Source organism: Entelurus aequoreus, unplaced genomic scaffold (assembly GCF_033978785.1).
Source record: "Entelurus aequoreus isolate RoL-2023_Sb unplaced genomic scaffold, RoL_Eaeq_v1.1 HiC_scaffold_53, whole genome shotgun sequence".
In the NCBI taxonomy this organism is placed as follows: Eukaryota; Metazoa; Chordata; class Actinopteri; order Syngnathiformes; family Syngnathidae; genus Entelurus; species Entelurus aequoreus.
This window is the reverse complement of record NW_026907985.1, coordinates 259,239-280,000: the sequence shown is the minus strand read 5'-3', so window position 1 is coordinate 280,000 and position 20,762 is coordinate 259,239. Positions and strand designations below refer to the sequence as shown.

General features: G+C 42.0%; 1 protein-coding gene across 3 annotated transcripts in view; it reads right to left on the bottom strand.

Moving 5' to 3' along the window:
• Nucleotides 1-20,762, bottom strand: part of LOC133645421 (DENN domain-containing protein 2D-like) — an 88,657-nt gene that overhangs the window by 46,191 nt on the left and 21,704 nt on the right. For all 3 annotated transcript variants that reach the window (XM_062040255.1, XM_062040254.1, XM_062040256.1), the window contains 7 exons: nt 10,407-10,445; nt 10,085-10,177; nt 4,860-5,032; nt 1,723-1,835; nt 1,579-1,648; nt 1,438-1,515; nt 1,222-1,362 (listed from right to left, as the gene is read on the bottom strand). In XM_062040255.1, coding sequence (XP_061896239.1) covers nt 1,222-1,362; nt 1,438-1,515; nt 1,579-1,648; nt 1,723-1,835; nt 4,860-5,032; nt 10,085-10,177; nt 10,407-10,445 — 707 coding nt within the window. The remainder of the gene's footprint in view (nt 1-1,221; nt 1,363-1,437; nt 1,516-1,578; nt 1,649-1,722; nt 1,836-4,859; nt 5,033-10,084; nt 10,178-10,406; nt 10,446-20,762) is intronic.

Genomic DNA, 20,762 nt, shown 5'->3' with positions numbered 1-20,762 from the left:
TCAAACACAAATACAAACAGACGGAATAGAAATTGAAAGAGTAAATGAAAACAAATGTCTGGGTATAATGATTGATGATAAATTGAACTGGAAATCTCATGTAAAAAATATACAACATAAAGTAGCAAGAAACACGTCAATAATGAATAAAGCAAAACATGTTCTAGACCAAAAATCACTTCATATTCTCTACTGCTCACTAGTGTTACCATATCTGAGCTACTGTGTAGAAATATGGGGAAATAATTACAAAAGTACACTTCAAGATCAGTTATAATAATACATAATGTTGGATATAGAGAACATACAAACCCTTTATTTATTGAATCAAAAATACTGAAATTCCACGACATAGTGAATTTTCAAACAGCTAAAATGATGCACAAAGCAAACTATAACCTGCTAGCCAAGAATATACAACAATTCTTCTCAACAAAAGAGGAGAAATATAATCTTAGAGAAAAATGTAATTTAAAACATTTGTACGCACGTACAACACTTAAGACCTTCAGTATATCAGTATGTGGAATTAAATGATGGAATGGATTAAGCAAAGCAATCAAACAATGTACTAATATGATCCACTTCAAGAAACTCTTCAAACTTAAAGTGTTTACAAAGTACAAAGAAGAAGAACCATGACAAACATTCTCAATTTATTTTATCCATCCATTCATTCATTCTTAAAGTAATCTTACTTATCTCATCATATGAAATATGACTTTCTTCACCAATTATTATTATTAAATTCTTACTATTATTTATTTATTTATTTTTATTGTGATTACCTATGGAGTTTATTGTGAATAAATTGAGAACAGGAAGTGAATAAAAACGTTTCAGCAATTGTTATGTAAAGAAAAGGGGTAGGATTAAATAAGCTCTGCTTCTTCCTACTCCTTTTCCAACATGTTGAAAAGAGAAACTGGAAATTGTGATGTATCATGTTGTATGCTTGCATGTTCGAAAATAAACTCAAACTCTAACTCTAACTATTTGAGTGTTTCCCATTCTTGTGTTGACCTTTCCTGTCTGCCTTGATAGCTGATGGAATTACAACCAGAGGAAGGTTACATTTCAATTAAAAATGTTTATACATTTTACTCCTGGTCCCTATTTTCCATTGAGCATAATAAATATCAATATTTAGCGATATCAACAGGTGTCCCTGTGATAGATATACAGTATAGCTGCCAAGTGGAGGAATAGGATTGCTCTGACCTCAGTGCCCGACTCAGGAATGAAGCTTTTAATCTCCACAGTGTTTCCAGGAGCTGGGAATGGAGCCTCCCGCAGTTTCTGCATGAATGGATAAATCATCGCCATGGAGATCTGCCGCCTCTTCTCCACCTCATCGAAAATCTGTCCAGACAGAAAAAAGTCAGTATCAGCCAGTCCTGTTCCAAGTATTGACTAGCTTGAAGTCCAAATAGTCACCTCGGAGAAGAGGCCAAAACAAGCCAGGCTGCTGATGATACAGTAGGCCTCAGGTGGACGAGCCCCCTTCCCACCGGGCTGCAGGGGAAAAGGTGAGGTCAGGCTACATTGCGCCGGTTGTCACGTCACACGCCGGCTCACCAGCAGTCTCCTGCAGTATCCATTTCTCCGACTGCCGTCCAGCTCCGTTAGCACGAAGGAAAAGGTCTCGCTGCAAGCAGACGGACAAACACGATTGAGGCCAACCATGGATGGACGTGATCAGCACAAGGCTATTTCTTGGACCTGTGGTATTCTGTCAGAGGAGCCCACTTGATGCCCTCAGGGAAGCAGAAGAGCGTGATGGCCTTTAGTGTCCGCTCCTCCTCCTCCTTTTGAGATCTGCCCATCCCGTCTCTCTGGAAGCACACACACACACACACACACACACACACACACACACACACACACACACACACACACACACACACACACACACACACACACACACACACACACACACACACACACACACACACACACACACACACACACACACACACAAACACACACACACACACACACACACACACACACACACACACACACACACACACTTCTGGAAATGGTCTCTCACGCTATCTGTCCACCATTAAATATGAGGAATGATTCCATCACACTGATAAACATAATACCGTTAGAGAATAGCTCTGATAACAGATTCAAGCAAATATTCCCATGAGGTGATATTACCCCAAACCACTTTTCTCTTAAGTCTTATGAACTTCCCCTGAGTTTATTGTAGACAAACACCATCTTTCAGAGCAGGGCTGGGTGATCATGGCAAAAATAATAATCACCATTATTTATGGTAAATGGAATGCAGCTGAGATAGGCTCCAGCACCCCCCGCCACCCCAAAAGGGACGTGCGATAGAAAATGGATGGATGGATGGGTAAATGGGTTGTACTTGTATAGCGCTTTTCTACCTTCAAGGTACTCAAAGCGCTTTGACACTATTTCCACATTCACCCATTCACACACACACTGATGGCGGGAGCTGCCATGCAAGGCGCTAACCAACACCCATCAGGAGCAAGGGTGAAGTGTCTTGCCCAAGGACACAACGGACGTGACAAGGTTGGTAGAAGGTGGGGATCGAACCAGGAACCCTCAGGTTGCTGGGACGGCCACTCTCCCAACCATCGCCACGCCGCCCCCTTTATTTTGATTGCTATTGTAATCATGATTAATTACACAATTATTCATTACTTTGAAAATATGACTATTTATTGTACCACCAAAACTCAACTTTCAATATAGTTGAAAAAACCTGAAAATAAATTAGTAAGGAATAATCAACAACAAGTGAATAAAAAATAATAGGAATTATAATAAATTGAATTAACAATAGCAATAAAAATTAAGTTTTTCCGTTTTAACTCCGTTTTTTTACCTTTTACACTTATTTTACCACCATAGAGTGTCTGCGTTTTGTATCAAATTAATGTAATAAAATGTTTGTTAATTAAATGCCAAAAAACTATGTCAAAGCATAATTGTGTGGGCTCTGTCGTTGTGGCTTGTGCAGCCCTTTGAGACACTTGTGATTTAGGGCTATATAAATAAACATTGATTGATTGATTGAATTATTTTGTAAGTGCTTTAAGTGCTTTATGCTTGCGCAGGTTACTTTTTTGAAACCTTTATTTTGTAAGTGCAGTCAGACCGGATGTAACAACACACTATTATTGTGAAGGAGGAAGTGTGCTGTGCTGTTGTTCTCAGCATGACAAGTAAAGAGGCCACTCACTTCAGGCTCTTTCAAAATAAAGAGAGAGCACCTCTCAAGTTGCAACAACAGTTGTTGTTACATCCATGATGTTGTTCACAACAACACAACATATGAGATGTGTTGTGTGTGTATGATTGTTTGTACATTGTTGTTACATGGATGATGTCGTTCACAACACAACAGATGAGATGTGTTGTGTGTGTATGATTGTTTGTACATTGTTGTTACATGGATGATGTCGTTCACAACACAACAGATGAGATGTGTTGTGTGTGTATGATTGTTTGTACATTGTTGTTACATGGATGATGTCGTTCACAACAACACAAGTAGATGAGATGTGTTGTGTGTGTATGATTGTTTGTACATTGTTGTTACATGGATGATGTCGTTCACAACAACACGAGTAGATGAGATGTGTTGTGTGTGTATGATTGTTTGTACATTGTTGTTACATCCATGATGTAATTCACAACAACACAAGTAGATGAGATATGTTGTGTGTGTATGATTGTTTGTACATTGTTTGTACATCCATGATGTCGATCACAACAACACAACAGATGACATGTGTTGTGGGTGTATGAATTGTTCTTGCTAGCTTTAGCGTCGTAGTTTAGTCGCTGTTTGAAGTGGCCGTCTCCAGATTGTTTATCAGGGCGGGGCGGTTGAGTGTGTCGCAGATAAATGAGTGCTACAGGACACATTATTTTCCCAAACAAACGTTTCTTCTCCTCACAATGATAACATTTCACTCACATTTATGTCACTTTCCCTGATATTATTTTGCCTTTATCAGCGGATTCCATTTTATTGGCTAATTTACGGTACCTGGAAATCAATACCGGTACTCAACGGTACCAATGTTCGGTACTTAATATATAATTATTGTTTTTGGTAATAAAGTCAAATTTTTTATTGCAACGTTTAAAAATGAGCCGATTATGATAACGGCTGTCCAGTTGTGAAATCTTGTTTTATTATGGCATTTCTGAGCCTCATTTTCTAGTATGACATTAAGTTGCAAGTCCAAGATGTTAGATGGCAGTAGTGTATGGTTTATGGTGTTTTGGTTGCGCCCTAAAAGTGTTCATATTGTAAGCATTGCATGTATTATGCACCAGCTATTTGATTGTAATGTGCATCTTAGTTGTAGTTCTCATTAACACATTTGCATGGGTTGAAATCGCCATGTAAAAATGCTGATGCTAATCAGTAGCATGTCAATAGCAAAGTCAATGTACATTAACATCAAGCTAGCCAATTTTTAGGAATGTGGAGCCTTACTTTAGAGCGTTTTTTTAGTCAACTTCTTTTTTATCAATGAAAATTGCAACATTACCTAAAGGTGGGAGTGATCACCAAGTGCCAAAGTGCAAGGGGTAAAAAATGACCGGATTCAGTACCCATTTCTAGTGCTGGACGACTTGCCCTTTAACGTTGTTGAAGATGATGACTTTTGTCATGAAAAATGTCAAATCCACCTAAGTTTGGAAGTGATCTGCATCAGCTTGAGAAAATAAAGTGCATTCCTAATAAAAATGCCCCTAATCTTCTTTTTTAAGGGGCACATGCAGTGGAAGCCCCTTCATAATTATAGTCTTCATCTGCTTTGGTGTAAACCAAAAAGAGTTGATAAAAAACCAACCTTTGGGAATTGGTAGGTGATCTGCGGCTCATAGTTGCTGCCATCTTTGTTTTTCTTCAGACTGACGACCACCAGGTACTCAAAAAAGTACTGACCACTGACAAAACGAGGTTGCCTGGATGCCTTCTCTTCCAATATTGGTCTTGCTTCTACAGGATCTTGCTCTTTCACTCCTTCAGAGAAATGTGTCATAATCACATGTATTTGTTAGCTTTTCACTTGGCGTTCATCCTATGGATTGTTGTTGTCACAACTAAGCAAGATAACCCTGACTGAGTGGCTACTTCCTCTACCTTGTGGGGAACTTGTCAAATGCCACTTTCATCAACCTTTTTGGACAAACAAGGAGATATTATTTTTGTCATGTAGACAAAATACTGATCAACAAGTATTACACTGCCAATCTAATGTGTGAACACTCCTTTAGCTCAAAGTGGTATTTGGGCATTTGTAGTGGTGTGAATGTTTGGACACCTTAACCATTGGCTCAATTCCAATTCCTGGGGTGACTGTTCCAGTCACAATCCATTCACACTCATTTTGCCAATGTATTATTTGCTAGAATAATTAGAATGAAACTTTTAGAAAAACCCCTTCCGGTTGCATGGAGGTGGCCTAAAAAAGACCTTTTTAAAATGCATTCTTATAAAAAGAATACAAATAATAGTAATTATAAAACCGATAATTTTTTAAATAGATTTTGATTAGAATCGGGAGGAGTAAGAATTGCGATTGGGATTTCAATAGCACCCCTAATTTCTTTATTCACAAACTACTACAGTAGGATGGGGATTTATATGGTCCCACTCTTCACAGTTCACCTGACACATGAAACGTGACAAATTGGGGGATTTAGCTTCTAAACGTCAGTAAAGTGTTGTATATCTTGTACTGTGTTTTGTGGCAATTCCAATTTTGAACACAGCCTCAGCTGCTATGTACAGTGGCGCTTTCCATCATTTTCAGCTGACTGCATTGCGAAAGGATTAACCTGGAGATATATCAAAAACAATCTTGGCTTCCTTCATGCTCCCGCCAAACAAGCCGTTTGAGTTGGCCCCAAGGGTGATGTTTTTGTCAGATGTGACGTCAGCGGACGGTATCATTTTACCCAAGGTGCTTTGCGTGGCTCTGCCATTGTAGTCAATAAGCTCCTCCTTTGTCTCTATCCTCTTGTTGTGGGGCAGACTGGCTCGTACATGCACTCCGCTGTTCCCATTTCTAATACAAAGTGACATATAGTTCCAACTTCATTTGTCAGTAGACTCGCTATGGAAGCGCTAAAAACTACAAGAAAGATGACGGCCACAAAACGGTGCGTCTTGAAGAGACGCTGAAAAAAGGGTCTGTAGAAAGTCATCTTTGCAACATTTGGACCAAAGAAGCACCATGACATGTTAGATAGACCACAAGGAAGTCCTTGAAATGTCACTTCAAGTGTCCATATGTGCATTGAAGTTGACAAGACTCACTGGGATAGGCTCCAGCTCTAACCAGGATGGGCAGAATGGGAAATGAATATATCAGTAGTCTTATTTTAGCTGTGTTTAACCAAGGACATAAACGGCATTTGTTTGCCAGCAAACATCATTCCTGCTCCGGCATGCATTTTGCCCCAGGGTGTGAAGCAGGTAAATAAGGGTGTGAAGCAGGTAAATAATATGTGTGTGAAGCAGGTAAATAATAAGGGTGTGAAGCAGGTAAATAATATGTGTGTGAAGCAGGTAAATAATATGGGTGTGAAGCAGGTAAATAATATGGGTGTGAAGCAGGTAAATAATATGGGTGTGAAGCAGGTAAATAATAAGGGTGTGAAGCAGGTAAATAATATGTGTGTGAAGCAGGTAAATAATAAGGGTGTGAAGCAGGTAAATAATATGTGTGTGAAGCAGGTAAATAATAAGGGTGTGAAGCAGGTAAATAATATGGGTGTGAAGCAGGTAAATAATATGGGTGTGAAGCAGGTAAATAATAAGGGTGTGAAGCAGGTAAATAATATGGGTGTGAAGCAGGTAAATAATAAGGGTGTGAAGCAGGTAAATAATAAGGGTGTGAAGCAGGTAAATAATAAAGGTGTAAAACAGGTAAATAATATGGGTGTGAAGCAGGTAAATAATATGGGTGTGAAGCAGGTAAATAAGGGTGTGAAGCAGGTAAATAATATGTGTGTGAAGCAGGTAAATAATAAGGGTGTGAAGCAGGTAAATAATATGTGTGTGAAGCAGGTAAATAATATGGGTGTGAAGCAGGTAAATAATAAGGGTGTGAAGCAGGTAAATAATATGGGTGTGAAGCAGGTAAATAATAAGGGTGTGAAGCAGGTAAATAATATGGGTGTGAAGCAGGTAAATAATAAGGGTGTGAAGCAGGTAAATAATATGGGTGTGAAGCAGGTAAATAATATGGGTGTGAAGCAGGTAAATAATAAGGGTGTGAAGCAGGTAAATAATATGGGTGTGAAGCAGGTAAATAATAAGGGTGTGAAGCAGGTAAATAATAAGGGTGTGAAGCAGGTAAATAATAAAGGTGTGAAACAGGTAAATAATAAGGGTGTGAAGCAGGTAAATAATAAGGGTGTGAAGCAGGTAAATAATATGGGTGTGAAGCAGGTAAATAATAAGGGTGTGAAGCAGGTAAATAATATGGGTGTGAAGCAGGTAAATAATAAGGGTGTGAAGCAGGTAAATAATAAGGGTGTGAAGCAGGTAAATAATGTGAAGCAGGTAAATAATAAGGGTGTGAAGCAGGTAAATAATGTGAAGCAGGTAAATAAGGGTGTGAAGCAGGTAAATAATGTGAAGCAGGTAAATAAGGGTGTGAAGCAGGTAAATAATGTGAAGCAGGTAAATAATAAGGGTGTGAAGCAGGTAAATAATGTGAAGCAGGTAAATAAGGGTGTGAAGCAGGTAAATAATGTGAAGCAGGTAAATAAGGGTGTGAAGCAGGTAAATAATGTGAAGCAGGTAAATAATAAGGGTGTGAAGCAGGTAAATAATGTGAAGCAGGTAAATAAGGGTGTGAAGCAGGTAAATAATGTGAAGCAGGTAAATAATAAGGGTGTGAAGCAGGTAAATGATGTGAAGCAGGTAAATAATGTGAAGCAGGTAAATAAGGGTGTGAAGCAGGTAAATAATGTGAAGCAGGTAAATAATAAGGGTGTGAAGCAGGTAAATAATGTGAAGCAGGTAAATAATGTGACATGATTAAGTTGATAAAGAAGAAGTACTCTCTGTTGTGTGCAGGCATTATCTGGAAGAAAGAGACTTTTTTTTTTTTAATAGCGCATTTTGTTATCTTTACCCATTCCTGTTATGGAAGTGAGGATTAGTGATGAGTGAATCGATACTGAAATATTGCTATCGCCGTGCTCTAATACCGATTCTCAAATGAAAATAACGATACTTTTGATACTTTACTTCAGGGGTGTCCAAACTTTTTTCCACCAAGGGTCGCATACTGAAAAGTCAAAGTATACAGAACAGCATTTTAAAAAATGCTAAAAACAGATTTTGTGTCAGCTTTGTATTATAGATGACTAAGCAAATGATTATTAATTACTGTTTGGAACATTTCAGCTTTGTCTCGTAACATACCCATTTTTTTGCTCTTTTTTCTTACTGTTGTTTTTTCCCAAGTAAGAATAGAATAAAAATCTAAACAAATGATATGATGATTGCGTAACTCCATAACCTGTTCAGTGACATATATAACACTGTTATTGTTGTCATAAATGAATGAATTCATGAATTAGTATGGGCAGCACGGTGGCACAGGGGTTAGTGGGTTAGTGCGTGTGCCTGACAATACAAAGGTCCTGGGTTCGATTCCCGGGCTTGGGGTCTTTCTGTGTGGAGTTTGCATGTTCTCCCCGTGACTGCGTGGGTTCCCTCCGGGTACTCCGGCTTCATCCCACCTCCAAAGACATGCACCTGGGGATAGGCCCCTCCCACCTCCAAAGACATGCACCTGGGGATAGGCCCCTCCCACCTCCAAAGACATGCACCTGGGGATAGGTCCCTCCCACCTCCAAAGACATGCACCTGGGGATAGGCCCCTCCCACCTCCAAAGACATGCACCTGGGGATAGGCCCCTCCCACCTCCAAAGACATGCACCTGGGGATAGGCCCCTCCCACCTCCAAAGACATGCACCTGGGGATAGGCCCCTCCCACCTCCAAAGACATGCACCTGGGGATAGGCCCCTCCCACCTCCAAAGACATGCACCTGGGGATAGGCCCCTCCCACCTCCAAAGACATGCACCTGGGGATAGGCCCCTCCCACCTCCAAAGACATGCACCTGGGGATAGGTCCCTCCCACCTCCAAAGACATGCACCTGGGGATAGGTCCCTCCCACCTCCAAAGACATGCACCTGGGGATAGGTTGATAGGCAACACTAAATGGTCCCTAGTGTGTGAATGTTGTACATCTGTGATGAGGTGGTGACTTGTCCAGGGTGTACCCCACCTCCCGCTCCAGCACCACCCCGCGACCCCAAAAAGGGACAAGCGGTAGAAAATGGATGATTGGATGAATTAGTATTATTTTATTTTTTAATTAACTAACTAACTATCTTAACTTTGTTTATATTTTAAGTATGTTTTATTTTATTTTGAGAGTTTTTAATATTTTAGATCAGGGGTGTCAACTTTTTCCACCAAGGGCTGCATACTAAAAAGTCAAGTATACTTTCATATATCATTATTTAATAAAAATGCTGAAAACAGATATTATATACAATATATTTAAAGACAATAGGGTGTGTTAGAGGTGACTAAATAAGTTATTATTAACTATTAGTTTCCAATGTTTTAGCTTTTTCTCATTACAATCTGATTTTTTGCTCTTTTTTCTCACATTTTTACTGCTGTTATTATTTGAAAACACAGTCTTTGCCATTAAGTTGAAAGTGCCAATCATGTCTTTTGTTGAGTCCTACAAAGTGTTTATACTGTAAGTCTTGTACTTATTACACACCAGCTGTATGACTGTACCATGCATCTTAGTTGCAGTTTTCAATGACACATTTGGAGGTGTATATGGTATATCCAATGTCAATTAGAATTGAGCTAGCGTATTGTGAGAGAGAGCTTTCTGTCAGGCACGCTTGCTGCTTTGCAATAACAAAGCTTGAGTCATCCATGGTGAGCATCAGCATTACCAAAAGGCTGTTGCCTGGTCTAATGACACAAAAATGCTCTTTGCAAATAAGTGGAAAACTTACGATCTCTTTTGCCTTTGCGGAAGGAAGACCACATGGCACTTAGCCTCTTGAGGGCTTTGGGTCGTCCACCCCCATCTTCTCTTGGGGCGGTGCCTGTTTGGTCAAATAGACTTGATTTATCCAACACCAAAAGCTGCAGAGGTTTTTACCACTTTTTCAAAAAGTGGTAAAACGGAACATCTAATGAACATTAAGCTGAAGACTTGCGAAAGAAATGTTGGTGAAAAAACGGTGAAAAAGTGAAAGGCCTTTTTGGACAAACCCAATAATGGTGAATTTTTGACCAATCCAAAATATTGAAATGAAAAAACGTTGGACTTACCACCACAGTCTGAGATCACGCTGCTTTTTGGTGGTTCACCTAGAAACAGAGAAAAGGATTTAGTAGAAGTCCAGGATAAATAGCGGGAAAATAGTTACCGGGCCGATATGAGGAATTATGGCGTCATACCGATAAATCTGATAACATTCAAATATAGCTTTGATAATAGACTTTAAAAAAAAAGGTTCCAATGAGGCAATATTACACGTAGAGTGCGACAGGCGGGTTAGGGCCATCCTTTTTTCTCCTCGGTCAGCCCGCGGATCTTTGGCTGGTTTCATGTGGCTCTTAACTCTATTAGTGCCCACGAGGTGTAGACTCTTTCATGTGGCGTTATGTAGTATATCTACTGTCCAAAACACTACATTTCCCAAAATGCAGTGCGGCCGCTTCATTGACACAAAGAGGGCGTTTTCTCAAAATCTAGCTTGTAAAACACCGTGGCGTTCAACACGCGGCCTTTTCTATTGGCCGTGACACTAACGATGCGGCGCAGGATTGTTAAAAGCCGTCCTGAGTGAAAGAAAAGATCATCACACAAAAAAAAAGAAAATACTTGGATTACAATACTCTGATTACTTTTTTTGCCTGGCTTAAGCCGGTTTGAGTTGCACATAAAAAGAAGAAGAAGCCGAAGCCGGTTTGAGAGAGGTCAAACGTGCATGTGCGTGACATCACAGTAGTAAACAAGTTCGCTCTCAAAATGGCAGGAAAAAAAGCACAGCAAAACCAAAATATGAAGAAGAACACAGGACATTTTTAACAGAGTGGGAGAGTTGCTATTTTTTTGTTCAGTGTAATGGCCAGACTTGCCAACCCTCCCGATTTTCCCGGGAGATTCCCGAATTTTAGTGCCCTTCCTGAAAATCTCCGGGGGCAACCATTCTCCCGAATTTCTCCCGATTTCCACCCGGACAACAATATTGGGGGCGTACTGCCTTTAACGTCCTCTCTCACCTGAAACCTTCACCCCTTAACAGCCGCATGCTGTCCAGGCCTCCGCTTTTCCACCATATAAACAGCGTGTCGGCCCAGTCACATAATAATGTAGCGTTGGACGGGTTTAACAATGGTCTTTACTCCAAGATGTCAAGAAATGCTGACACGTTGTATGATCTTTGAACTGGTTTAATGATAACGCAAGGCATACTTGGTCAACAGCCATACATGTCACACTGACGGTGACGTATAAACAACTTTAACACTGTTACAAATGTGCGCCACACTGTGAACCCACACCAAACAAGAATGACAAACACATTTCGGAAGAACATCCGCACCGTAACACAACAGAACAAATACCCAGAATCCCTTGCAGCACTAACTCTTCCGGGACGCTACAATAACATCTACGGCTTTTGGATCTCAGTGCACAAGTGCACACACAACAAGAAGGAGACGAAGCAGAAGAACAAAGAAGAGACATGGCGACGACAAGTAAGAAGAAGAAATACGCTTGCAAGTTCCAAAATGATTGGAAAAAAGAATTTTATGTCATCCAGAAAAGCTGAAAGGGGAAGGGGTATGCTGCCTGCACCTCAACCCCGCCCCCTCTCCCGAATTCGGAGGTCTCAAGGTTGGCAAGTATGGTAATGGCAAGCCATGATTCTGCCTTATATGTCAGGCGTCATTAGCTCATTTCAAAGCTTCAAATGGTCAGCTCACTCCAAGCTAACATCCACCAGGAATTTACAAAAGGGACAAAACTTGGCAAGCACAAGTTGGCCACTTTGAAATGTCAGACAGAAAAGCAGAAACAGTTTTTCCAAAACTGTCAGAAGCACTCAGAGAGCGTAATGCTTGCATCATATCAACTGGCTTGGAAGATTGCACAGGCTAAAAAGTCCCGCAATGAAGGGGACTTGGTTAAAAAATGCCTCAGTGACGCTGTTGAAATCTTGTCTCCTGAAGACGACAAACTAAAAAGAAGACTATCAGAAGTCCAACTGTGGCACATTAACACGACTATTGAATCACAGTTGCACTCAAGCATGTGAGTATTTTAGTGTGGCATTGGATGAGACTTGTGACAAGCCTGAGTTGGCAATATTTCAATCAATCAATGTTTATTTATATAGCCCTAAATCACAAGTGTCTCAAAGGGCTGTACAAGCCACAACCACATCCTCGGTACAGAGCCCACATATTTGCCAAACGATTGTGTGATAAAAGAAGAACTCCTTGATATTGTGCCTTTAAAAGACAGATGTGAAAGAAACAATGATGGCTGCATTTGCCAAAGTAAATGTGCAACTAACTGCAATAGCCAGGAATGGAGCACCAGCCATGATGGGATCTGTCAATGGGCTTGTGGGGCTGTGCAAAGCTGACTAAACATTTGCCCAGTTTTGAAATTTCCACTACATTATCCACTGGGAGCAACTGGTGTCTAGATCATTGAATTTAGACAAGGTCATGAAGCCTGTGATGGAAATGGTTCAACTACATCTGCACACATGCACTTAACCACAGGCAACTCCGGAATCTTATCGCTGAGCTGGACCAAGGGCTTCCAGTTGACCTGCCGCTGCACTGCACTATCAAAAGGCAAGGTACCCTCATGCTTTTTTCAGCTTTTGGATGCTGTGGAACTGTTCATGGAAGAGAAGGACAAGTAGAACTGCTTCACACTTTCAGAGCAAGACATTTTGTTTGCAGCAAATGTTCAAACATTGGAGCTCTAACACATCAAACCTTATCAGCCGCCTGGAAGGCCATCATCGCCACGACGGTGTTTTGAAAGCCTGTGAAGACATCTGCACTGATAACAAGAGTGCGCATAAACTACACTTGAATCTAAATAATAGATATCAATGGCTTATCGGTATTGGTCCTGAGGAACAGGATGTTATCTATTAACTGCTTCCTCCCTTACACACTCAAGCAGTGGTTCTCATCCAATTTCCTTCAACTCAATAGTAATAAAACCGAAATCTTACTTGTCGGTACAAAAACCATTCTCGCCAAAACCAACAGCTTGTCCGTTAATCTCGGCAATTCCTCCGTTTCACCCTCCTCCCAAGTCAAGAGTCTGGGTGTCATCCTCGACAGCACACTCTCCTTTCAAGCCCACATAAACAACATTACCCGGTCTGCTTACTTTCATCTACGAAACATTAATTGTCTTCGCCCATCCCTTACCCCACATACTGCTGCCTTACTAGTCCATAGCCTGGTCCATCCCTTATCCCACATACTGCTGCCTTACTAGTCCATAGCCTGGTCCATCCCTTACCCCACATACTGCTGCCTTACTAGTCCATAGCCTGGTCCATCCCTTACCCCACATACTGCTGCCTTACTAGTCCATAGCCTGGTCCATCCCTTACCCCACATACTGCTGCCTTACTAGTCCATAGCCTGGTCCATCCCTTACCCCACATACTGCTGCCTTACTAGTCCATAGCCTGGTCCATCCCTTACCCCACATACTGCTGCCATACAAGTCCATAGCCTGGTCCATCCCTTACCCCACATACTGCTGCCTTACTAGTCCATAGCCTGGTCCATCCCTTACCCCACATACTGCTGCCTTACTAGTCCATAGCCTGGTCCATCCCTTATCCCACATACTGCTGCCTTACTAGTCCATAGCCTGGTCCATCCCTTACCCCACATACTGCTGCCTTACTAGTCCATAGCCTGGTCCATCCCTTACCCCACATACTGCTGCCTTACTAGTCCATAGCCTGGTCCATCCCTTACCCCACATACTGCTGCCTTACTAGTCCATAGCCTGGTCCATCCCTTACCCCACATACTGCTGCCTTACTAGTCCATAGCCTGGTCCATCCCTTACCCCACATACTGCTGCCTTACTAGTCCATAGCCTGGTCCATCCCTTACCCCACATACTGCTGCCATACAAGTCCATAGCCTGGTCCATCCCTTACCCCACATACTGCTGCCTTACTAGTCCATAGCCTGGTCCATCCCTTACCCCACATACTGCTGCCTTACTAGTCCATAGCCTGGTCCATCCCTTACCCCACATACTGCTGCCTTACTAGTCCATAGCCTGGTCCATCCCTTACCCCACATACTGCTGCCTTACTAGTCCATAGCCTGGTCCATTCCTTACCCCACATACTGCTGCCATACAAGTCCATAGCCTGGTCCATCCCTTACCCCACATACTGCTGCCTTACTAGTCCATAGCCTGGTCCATCCCTTACCCCACATACTGCTGCCATACTAGTCCATAGCCTGGTCCATCCCTTACCCCACATACTGCTGCCTTACTAGTCCATAGCCTGGTCCATCCCTTACCCCACATACTGCTGCCTTACTAGTCCATAGCCTGGTCCATCCCTTACCCCACATACTGCTGCCTTACTAGTCCATAGCCTGGTCCATCCCTTACCCCACATACTGCTGCCATACAAGTCCATAGCCTGGTCCATCCCTTACCCCACATACTGCTGCCTTACTAGTCCATAGCCTGGTCCATCCCTTACCCCACATACTGCTGCCTTACTAGTCCATAGCCTGGTCCATCCCTTATCCCACATACTGCTGCCTTACTAGTCCATAGCCTGGTCCATCCCTTACCCCACATACTGCTGCCTTACTAGTCCATAGCCTGGTCCATCCCTTACCCCACATACTGCTGCCTTACTAGTCCATAGCCTGGTCCATCCCCTACCCCACATACTGCTGCCTTACTAGTCCATAGCCTGGTCCATCCCTTACCCCACATACTGCTGCCTTACTAGTCCATAGCCTGGTCCATCCCTTACCCCACATACTGCTGCCTTACTAGTCCATAGCCTGGTCCATCCCTTACCCCACATACTGCTGCCTTACTAGTCCATAGCCTGGTCCATCCCTTACCCCACATACTGCTGCCTTACTAGTCCATAGCCTGGTCCATCCCTTACCCCACATACTGCTGCCTTACTAGTCCATAGCCTGGTCCATCCCTTACCCCACATACTGCTGCCTTACTAGTCCATAGCCTGGTCCATCCCTTACCCCACATACTGCTGCCTTACTAGTCCATAGCCTGGTCCATCCCTTACCCCACATACTGCTGCCTTACTAGTCCATAGCCTGGTCCATCCCTTACCCCACATACTGCTGCCTTACTAGTCCATAGCCTGGTCCATCCCTTACCCCACATACTGCTGCCTTACTAGTCCATAGCCTGGTCCATCCCTTACCCCACATACTGCTGCCATACAAGTCCATAGCCTGGTCCATCCCTTACCCCACATACTGCTGCCTTACTAGTCCATAGCCTGGTCCATCCCTTACCCCACATACTGCTGCCTTACTAGTCCATAGCCTGGTCCATCCCTTACCCCACATACTGCTGCCTTACTAGTCCATAGCCTGGTCCATCCCTTACCCCACATACTGCTGCCTTACTAGTCCATAGCCTGGTCCATTCCTTACCCCACATACTGCTGCCATACAAGTCCATAGCCTGGTCCATCCCTTACCCCACATACTGCTGCCTTACTAGTCCATAGCCTGGTCCATCCCTTACCCCACATACTGCTGCCATACTAGTCCATAGCCTGGTCCATCCCTTACCCCACATACTGCTGCCTTACTAGTCCATAGCCTGGTCCATCCCTTACCCCACATACTGCTGCCTTACTAGTCCATAGCCTGGTCCATCCCTTACCCCACATACTGCTGCCTTACTAGTCCATAGCCTGGTCCATCCCTTACCCCACATACTGCTGCCTTACTAGTCCATAGCCTGGTCCATCCCTTACCCCACATACTGCTGCCTTACTAGTCCATAGCCTGGTCCATCCCTTACCCCACATACTGCTGCCTTACTAGTCCATAGCCTGGTCCATCCCTTACCCCACATACTGCTGCCTTACTAGTCCATAGCCTGGTCCATCCCTTACCCCACATACTGCTGCCTTACTAGTCCATAGCCTGGTCCATCCCTTACCCCACATACTGCTGCCTTACTAGTCCATAGCCTGGTCCATCCCTTACCCCACATACTGCTGCCTTACTAGTCCATAGCCTGGTCCATTCCTTACCCCACATACTGCTGCCTTACTAGTCCATAGCCTGGTCCATCCCTTACCCCACATACTGCTGCCTTACTAGTCCATAGCCTGGTCCATCCCTTACCCCACATACTGCTGCCATACTAGTCCATAGCCTGGTCCATCCCTTACCCCACATACTGCTGCCATACTAGTCCATAGCCTGGTCCATCCCTTACCCCACATACTGCTGCCTTACTAGTCCATAGCCTGGTCCATCCCTTACCCCACATACTGCTGCCATACTAGTCCATAGCCTGGTCCATCCCTTACCCCACATACTGCTGCCTTACTAGTCCATAGCCTGGTCACCTCTCTACTGGAACTCTCTCCTGTTTGGTCTCCCTCACAAGTCACTTCACAAACTTCAGCTTCTCCAGAACTCTGCAGCCCGGATAATCACCAGAACCCCTTCAATCCAGCACATCACCCCTGTTCTGCAGCAACTCCACTGGCTACCCATCAAACATCAGTGTTTCCCACACATTCATTTATTTGTGGCGGCCCGCCACGAAAGAATTACGTCCGCCACAAATAGATTTTTCGGCTTTTGTTTGTTTGTTTTTTTGTCCTGTCCAGCTTCTCAGGCAAATCATATAGTAGATGTAGATGATCATATAGTAGATGTAGATGATCATATAGTAGATGTAGATGATCATATAGTAGATGTAGATGATCATATAGTAGATGTAGATGATCATATAGTAGATGTAGATGATCATACAGTAGATGTAGATGATCATATAGTAGATGTAGATGATCATATAGTAGATGTAGATGATCATATAGTAGATGTAGATGATCATATAGTAGATGTAGATGATCATATAGTAGATGTAGATGATCATATAGTAGATGTAGATGATCATATAGTAGATGTAGATGATCATATAGTAGATGTAGATGATCATATAGTAGATGTAGATGATCATATAGTAGATGTAGATGATCATATAGTAGATGTAGATGATCATATAGTAGATGTAGATGATCATATAGTAGATGTAGATGATCATATAGTAGATGTAGATGATCATATAGTAGATGTAGATGATCATATAGTAGATGTAGATGATCATATAGTAGATGTAGATGATCATATAGTAGATGTAGATGATCATATAGTAGATGTAGATGATCATATAGTAGATGTAGATGATCATATAGTAGATGTAGATGATCATATAGTAGATGTAGATGATCATATAGCAGATGTAGATGATCATATAGTAGATGTAGATGATCATATAGTAGATGTAGATGATCATATAGTAGATGTAGATGATCATATAGCAGATGTAGATGCCCATATCGGCTGTTCACATTGACTTTACAAAAGAGAAGTGTAGGATACTTCTCTTGTTGCCTTATTTGTATTTGACTTTATTAAATGTATTTATATTATCATTTGGTGCAGCCGGGCCGGAGCAGGAGGGGATAGAAAGAGAGAAAAAGGAAGACAGAGGGGGGAATTGTGGGGACAAGAGGGGGATTAGACAGAGAGACAAAAACAACAACAACAACAACAACAACAACAACAACAGAGCAACATCAGCAAATAGGACATGTACAAATATGATGGTAAAAGTAATAGCAAATAAGCAGTTAGCGAAAATAAAAAACAATACAGAAATGACAATGAGCATTATTACACTACAAATGGAGAAATACGAATACCAATAGAAATAGTGCTGTTGATAATAAACAATACCAATACTTTACCTTTATTATCAACAATACAGTTGTTCAAATGCAACAATACATATACGTCATGATAACTTGAGATACGAAAGAATGCAGAAAAATGGAGGGGAAGAAGGAGAAGCAACCTACATTAACTTTGTAGATTGTTATAGTAACAATAGGTTATGGCCATGTGTTACCCAGTTTACCCTAGGGCAACAACGTTAATATATGTTTGATGAAACGTGATTATGTGCATGAGTGTATGTATGCATATGTACTTGTATATGTACAGTATGTGTATGTGTGTGCTTGTACAGTGAATGTATATGTACAGTATGTGTATATGTGTGTTTGTACAGTGAATGTATATGTACAGTATGTGTATATGTGTGTTTGTACAGTGAATGTATATGTACAGTATGTGTATATGTGTGTTTGTACAGTGAATGTATATGTACACTATGTGTATATGTGTGTTTGTACAGTGAATGTATATGTACAGTATGTGTATATGTGTGTTTGTACAGTGAATGTATATGTACAGTATGTGTATATGTGTGTTTGTACAGTGAATGTATATGTACAGTATGTGTATATGTGTGTTTGTACAGTGAATGTATATGTACACTATGTGTATATGTGTGTTTGTACAGTGAATGTATATGTACAGTATGTGTATATGTGTGTTTGTACAGTGAATGTATATGTACAGTATGTGTATATGTGTGTTTGTACAGTGAATGTATATGTACAGTATGTGTATATGTGTGTTTGTACAGTGAATGTATATGTACAGTATGTGTATATGTGTGTTTGTACAGTGAATGTATATGTACAGTATGTGTATATGTGTGCTTGTACAGTGAATGTATATGTACAGTATGTGCATGTTTGTATGATGAATGTGCGTGTGGATGTACGAACTTTGAGTGTGTAAATATGTACTGTATTTGTATATGTATGTGGGAGCGTAGGTACCTATGTATGTGTGTATGTATGTGTGTGAGTATATGTGAATTTGTATGTACAATACATTTGACTCCCAGTGTGTGTGGGAGCCAGAGTACGGCCCCAGCCTCCCCGAGAGCCCATCCCACAAACAGTAGGTGTGGTGCCCAGGGAACCAGGGACCACCGCCCCCACGCAGCCAAGCGACAGATTTTTCGGCTTTTGACTCGCTCGACCGCTCATAAAAGCAATGGGACTCTGTCTGTGAATGTAGCTTGTAGTTACAATTCCGGTGCAGTAGGTGGCGGTAGCCTACTATGCATTGTAACTCCGCTAACAGCACTTAATTCACCTGGTGGGCCAGAAGAAGAAGAAGAAGACGACGACGACGAAGTAAAAGAAGAACGGACCGACCGGATCAAAATACGAGGGTAAGACGTCTTGGCAAACAAGTTCAAAAGTGGTCCGAACCTGTGCAGTGTGCAGCACCGACTCGGATTTTCTTAATTTTTATTTTCGGGATTTGAATGCATTTATTTTGAAAGGACAGCTGGAGAGAGACGGGGGAGGGGCGAGAGAGGGTGAGAGGGGGGATTGACGCGGAGTAAAGCGACTGTCAGGTGGGATCGAAGTGGGTCGCCGCAGCGGGTGCTCTACCAGGTGAGATAGGTTATAGCTGCATCGCTCGTCATATATTGAACGTTAAGCCGCGATTTCACCGAGCGTTTCACTGACGGTGAGCAGCCTGACGCTGCTTCATTAACACCGCCGCTGTTTGACTCGGGGGCCGGGGCAGACGCACGCAGTAACACTCACCTGTTACCATACCGACAAGCTAACATGTCCAGGTTATAACCCTGTTGTCAATAAACACACGTGGAGACGGTGCTTCAGATACTAATACTAATTTGATACTGTAGTAGTTATCTTTGGTGTATTCATAATGTAGGATGGATGGATGGATGGATGGACGTTTAAAACAAAACTGTTATTATTAATTAGTAAGTATACATTTTTTGAGCCTTTTTAGAGAAAATCATATCATTGTAGTAAATTATGCAAATTACTCGATGATGTCATGGTGACCACGCCCATAGCCACGCCCCCACCGCCACAGGTATCTTGGCAGTTTATGGGAAACACTGAAACATGGTATCCACTTTAAAATAATTCTCCTCACTTTCAAAGCCATCCATAACCTCTCTCCGTCATATCTCTCTGACCTGATCCATGTGGCCACACCCTCACGTTCCCTAAGATCCTCCATCTCACTGTCCCCTTATTTCAAGTGTCCACCATGGGTGCCCGAGCTTTCAGCCGCTCTGCCCCACATCTTTGGAACTCTTTACCACCAGACCTTCGTAACTTACACTCAATATCCCTCTTCAAATCAAGACTCAAAACACACCTATTCCTGACTGCTTATTCATTGTAATCATCTTATCTTCTCTATCTTTCTTGTTGTTTTTATCCAATTTGATTTTATTGTTTTGATTTTGTACGGTGTCCTTGAGTGCCCAGAAAGGCACCTTATAAGTAAAATGTATTATTATTATTATTAGCTAAAACAAAATTACATTGACATGCTAATGTCTTATGCTCGCATTTTAACTAGTTTTATTTGTTTAAACCTAAAAATGATGGATTGTGAGAGTTAGCGCCACTTGTGCCATGTTTGCATGCTAACATTAACATGCTAATGTTT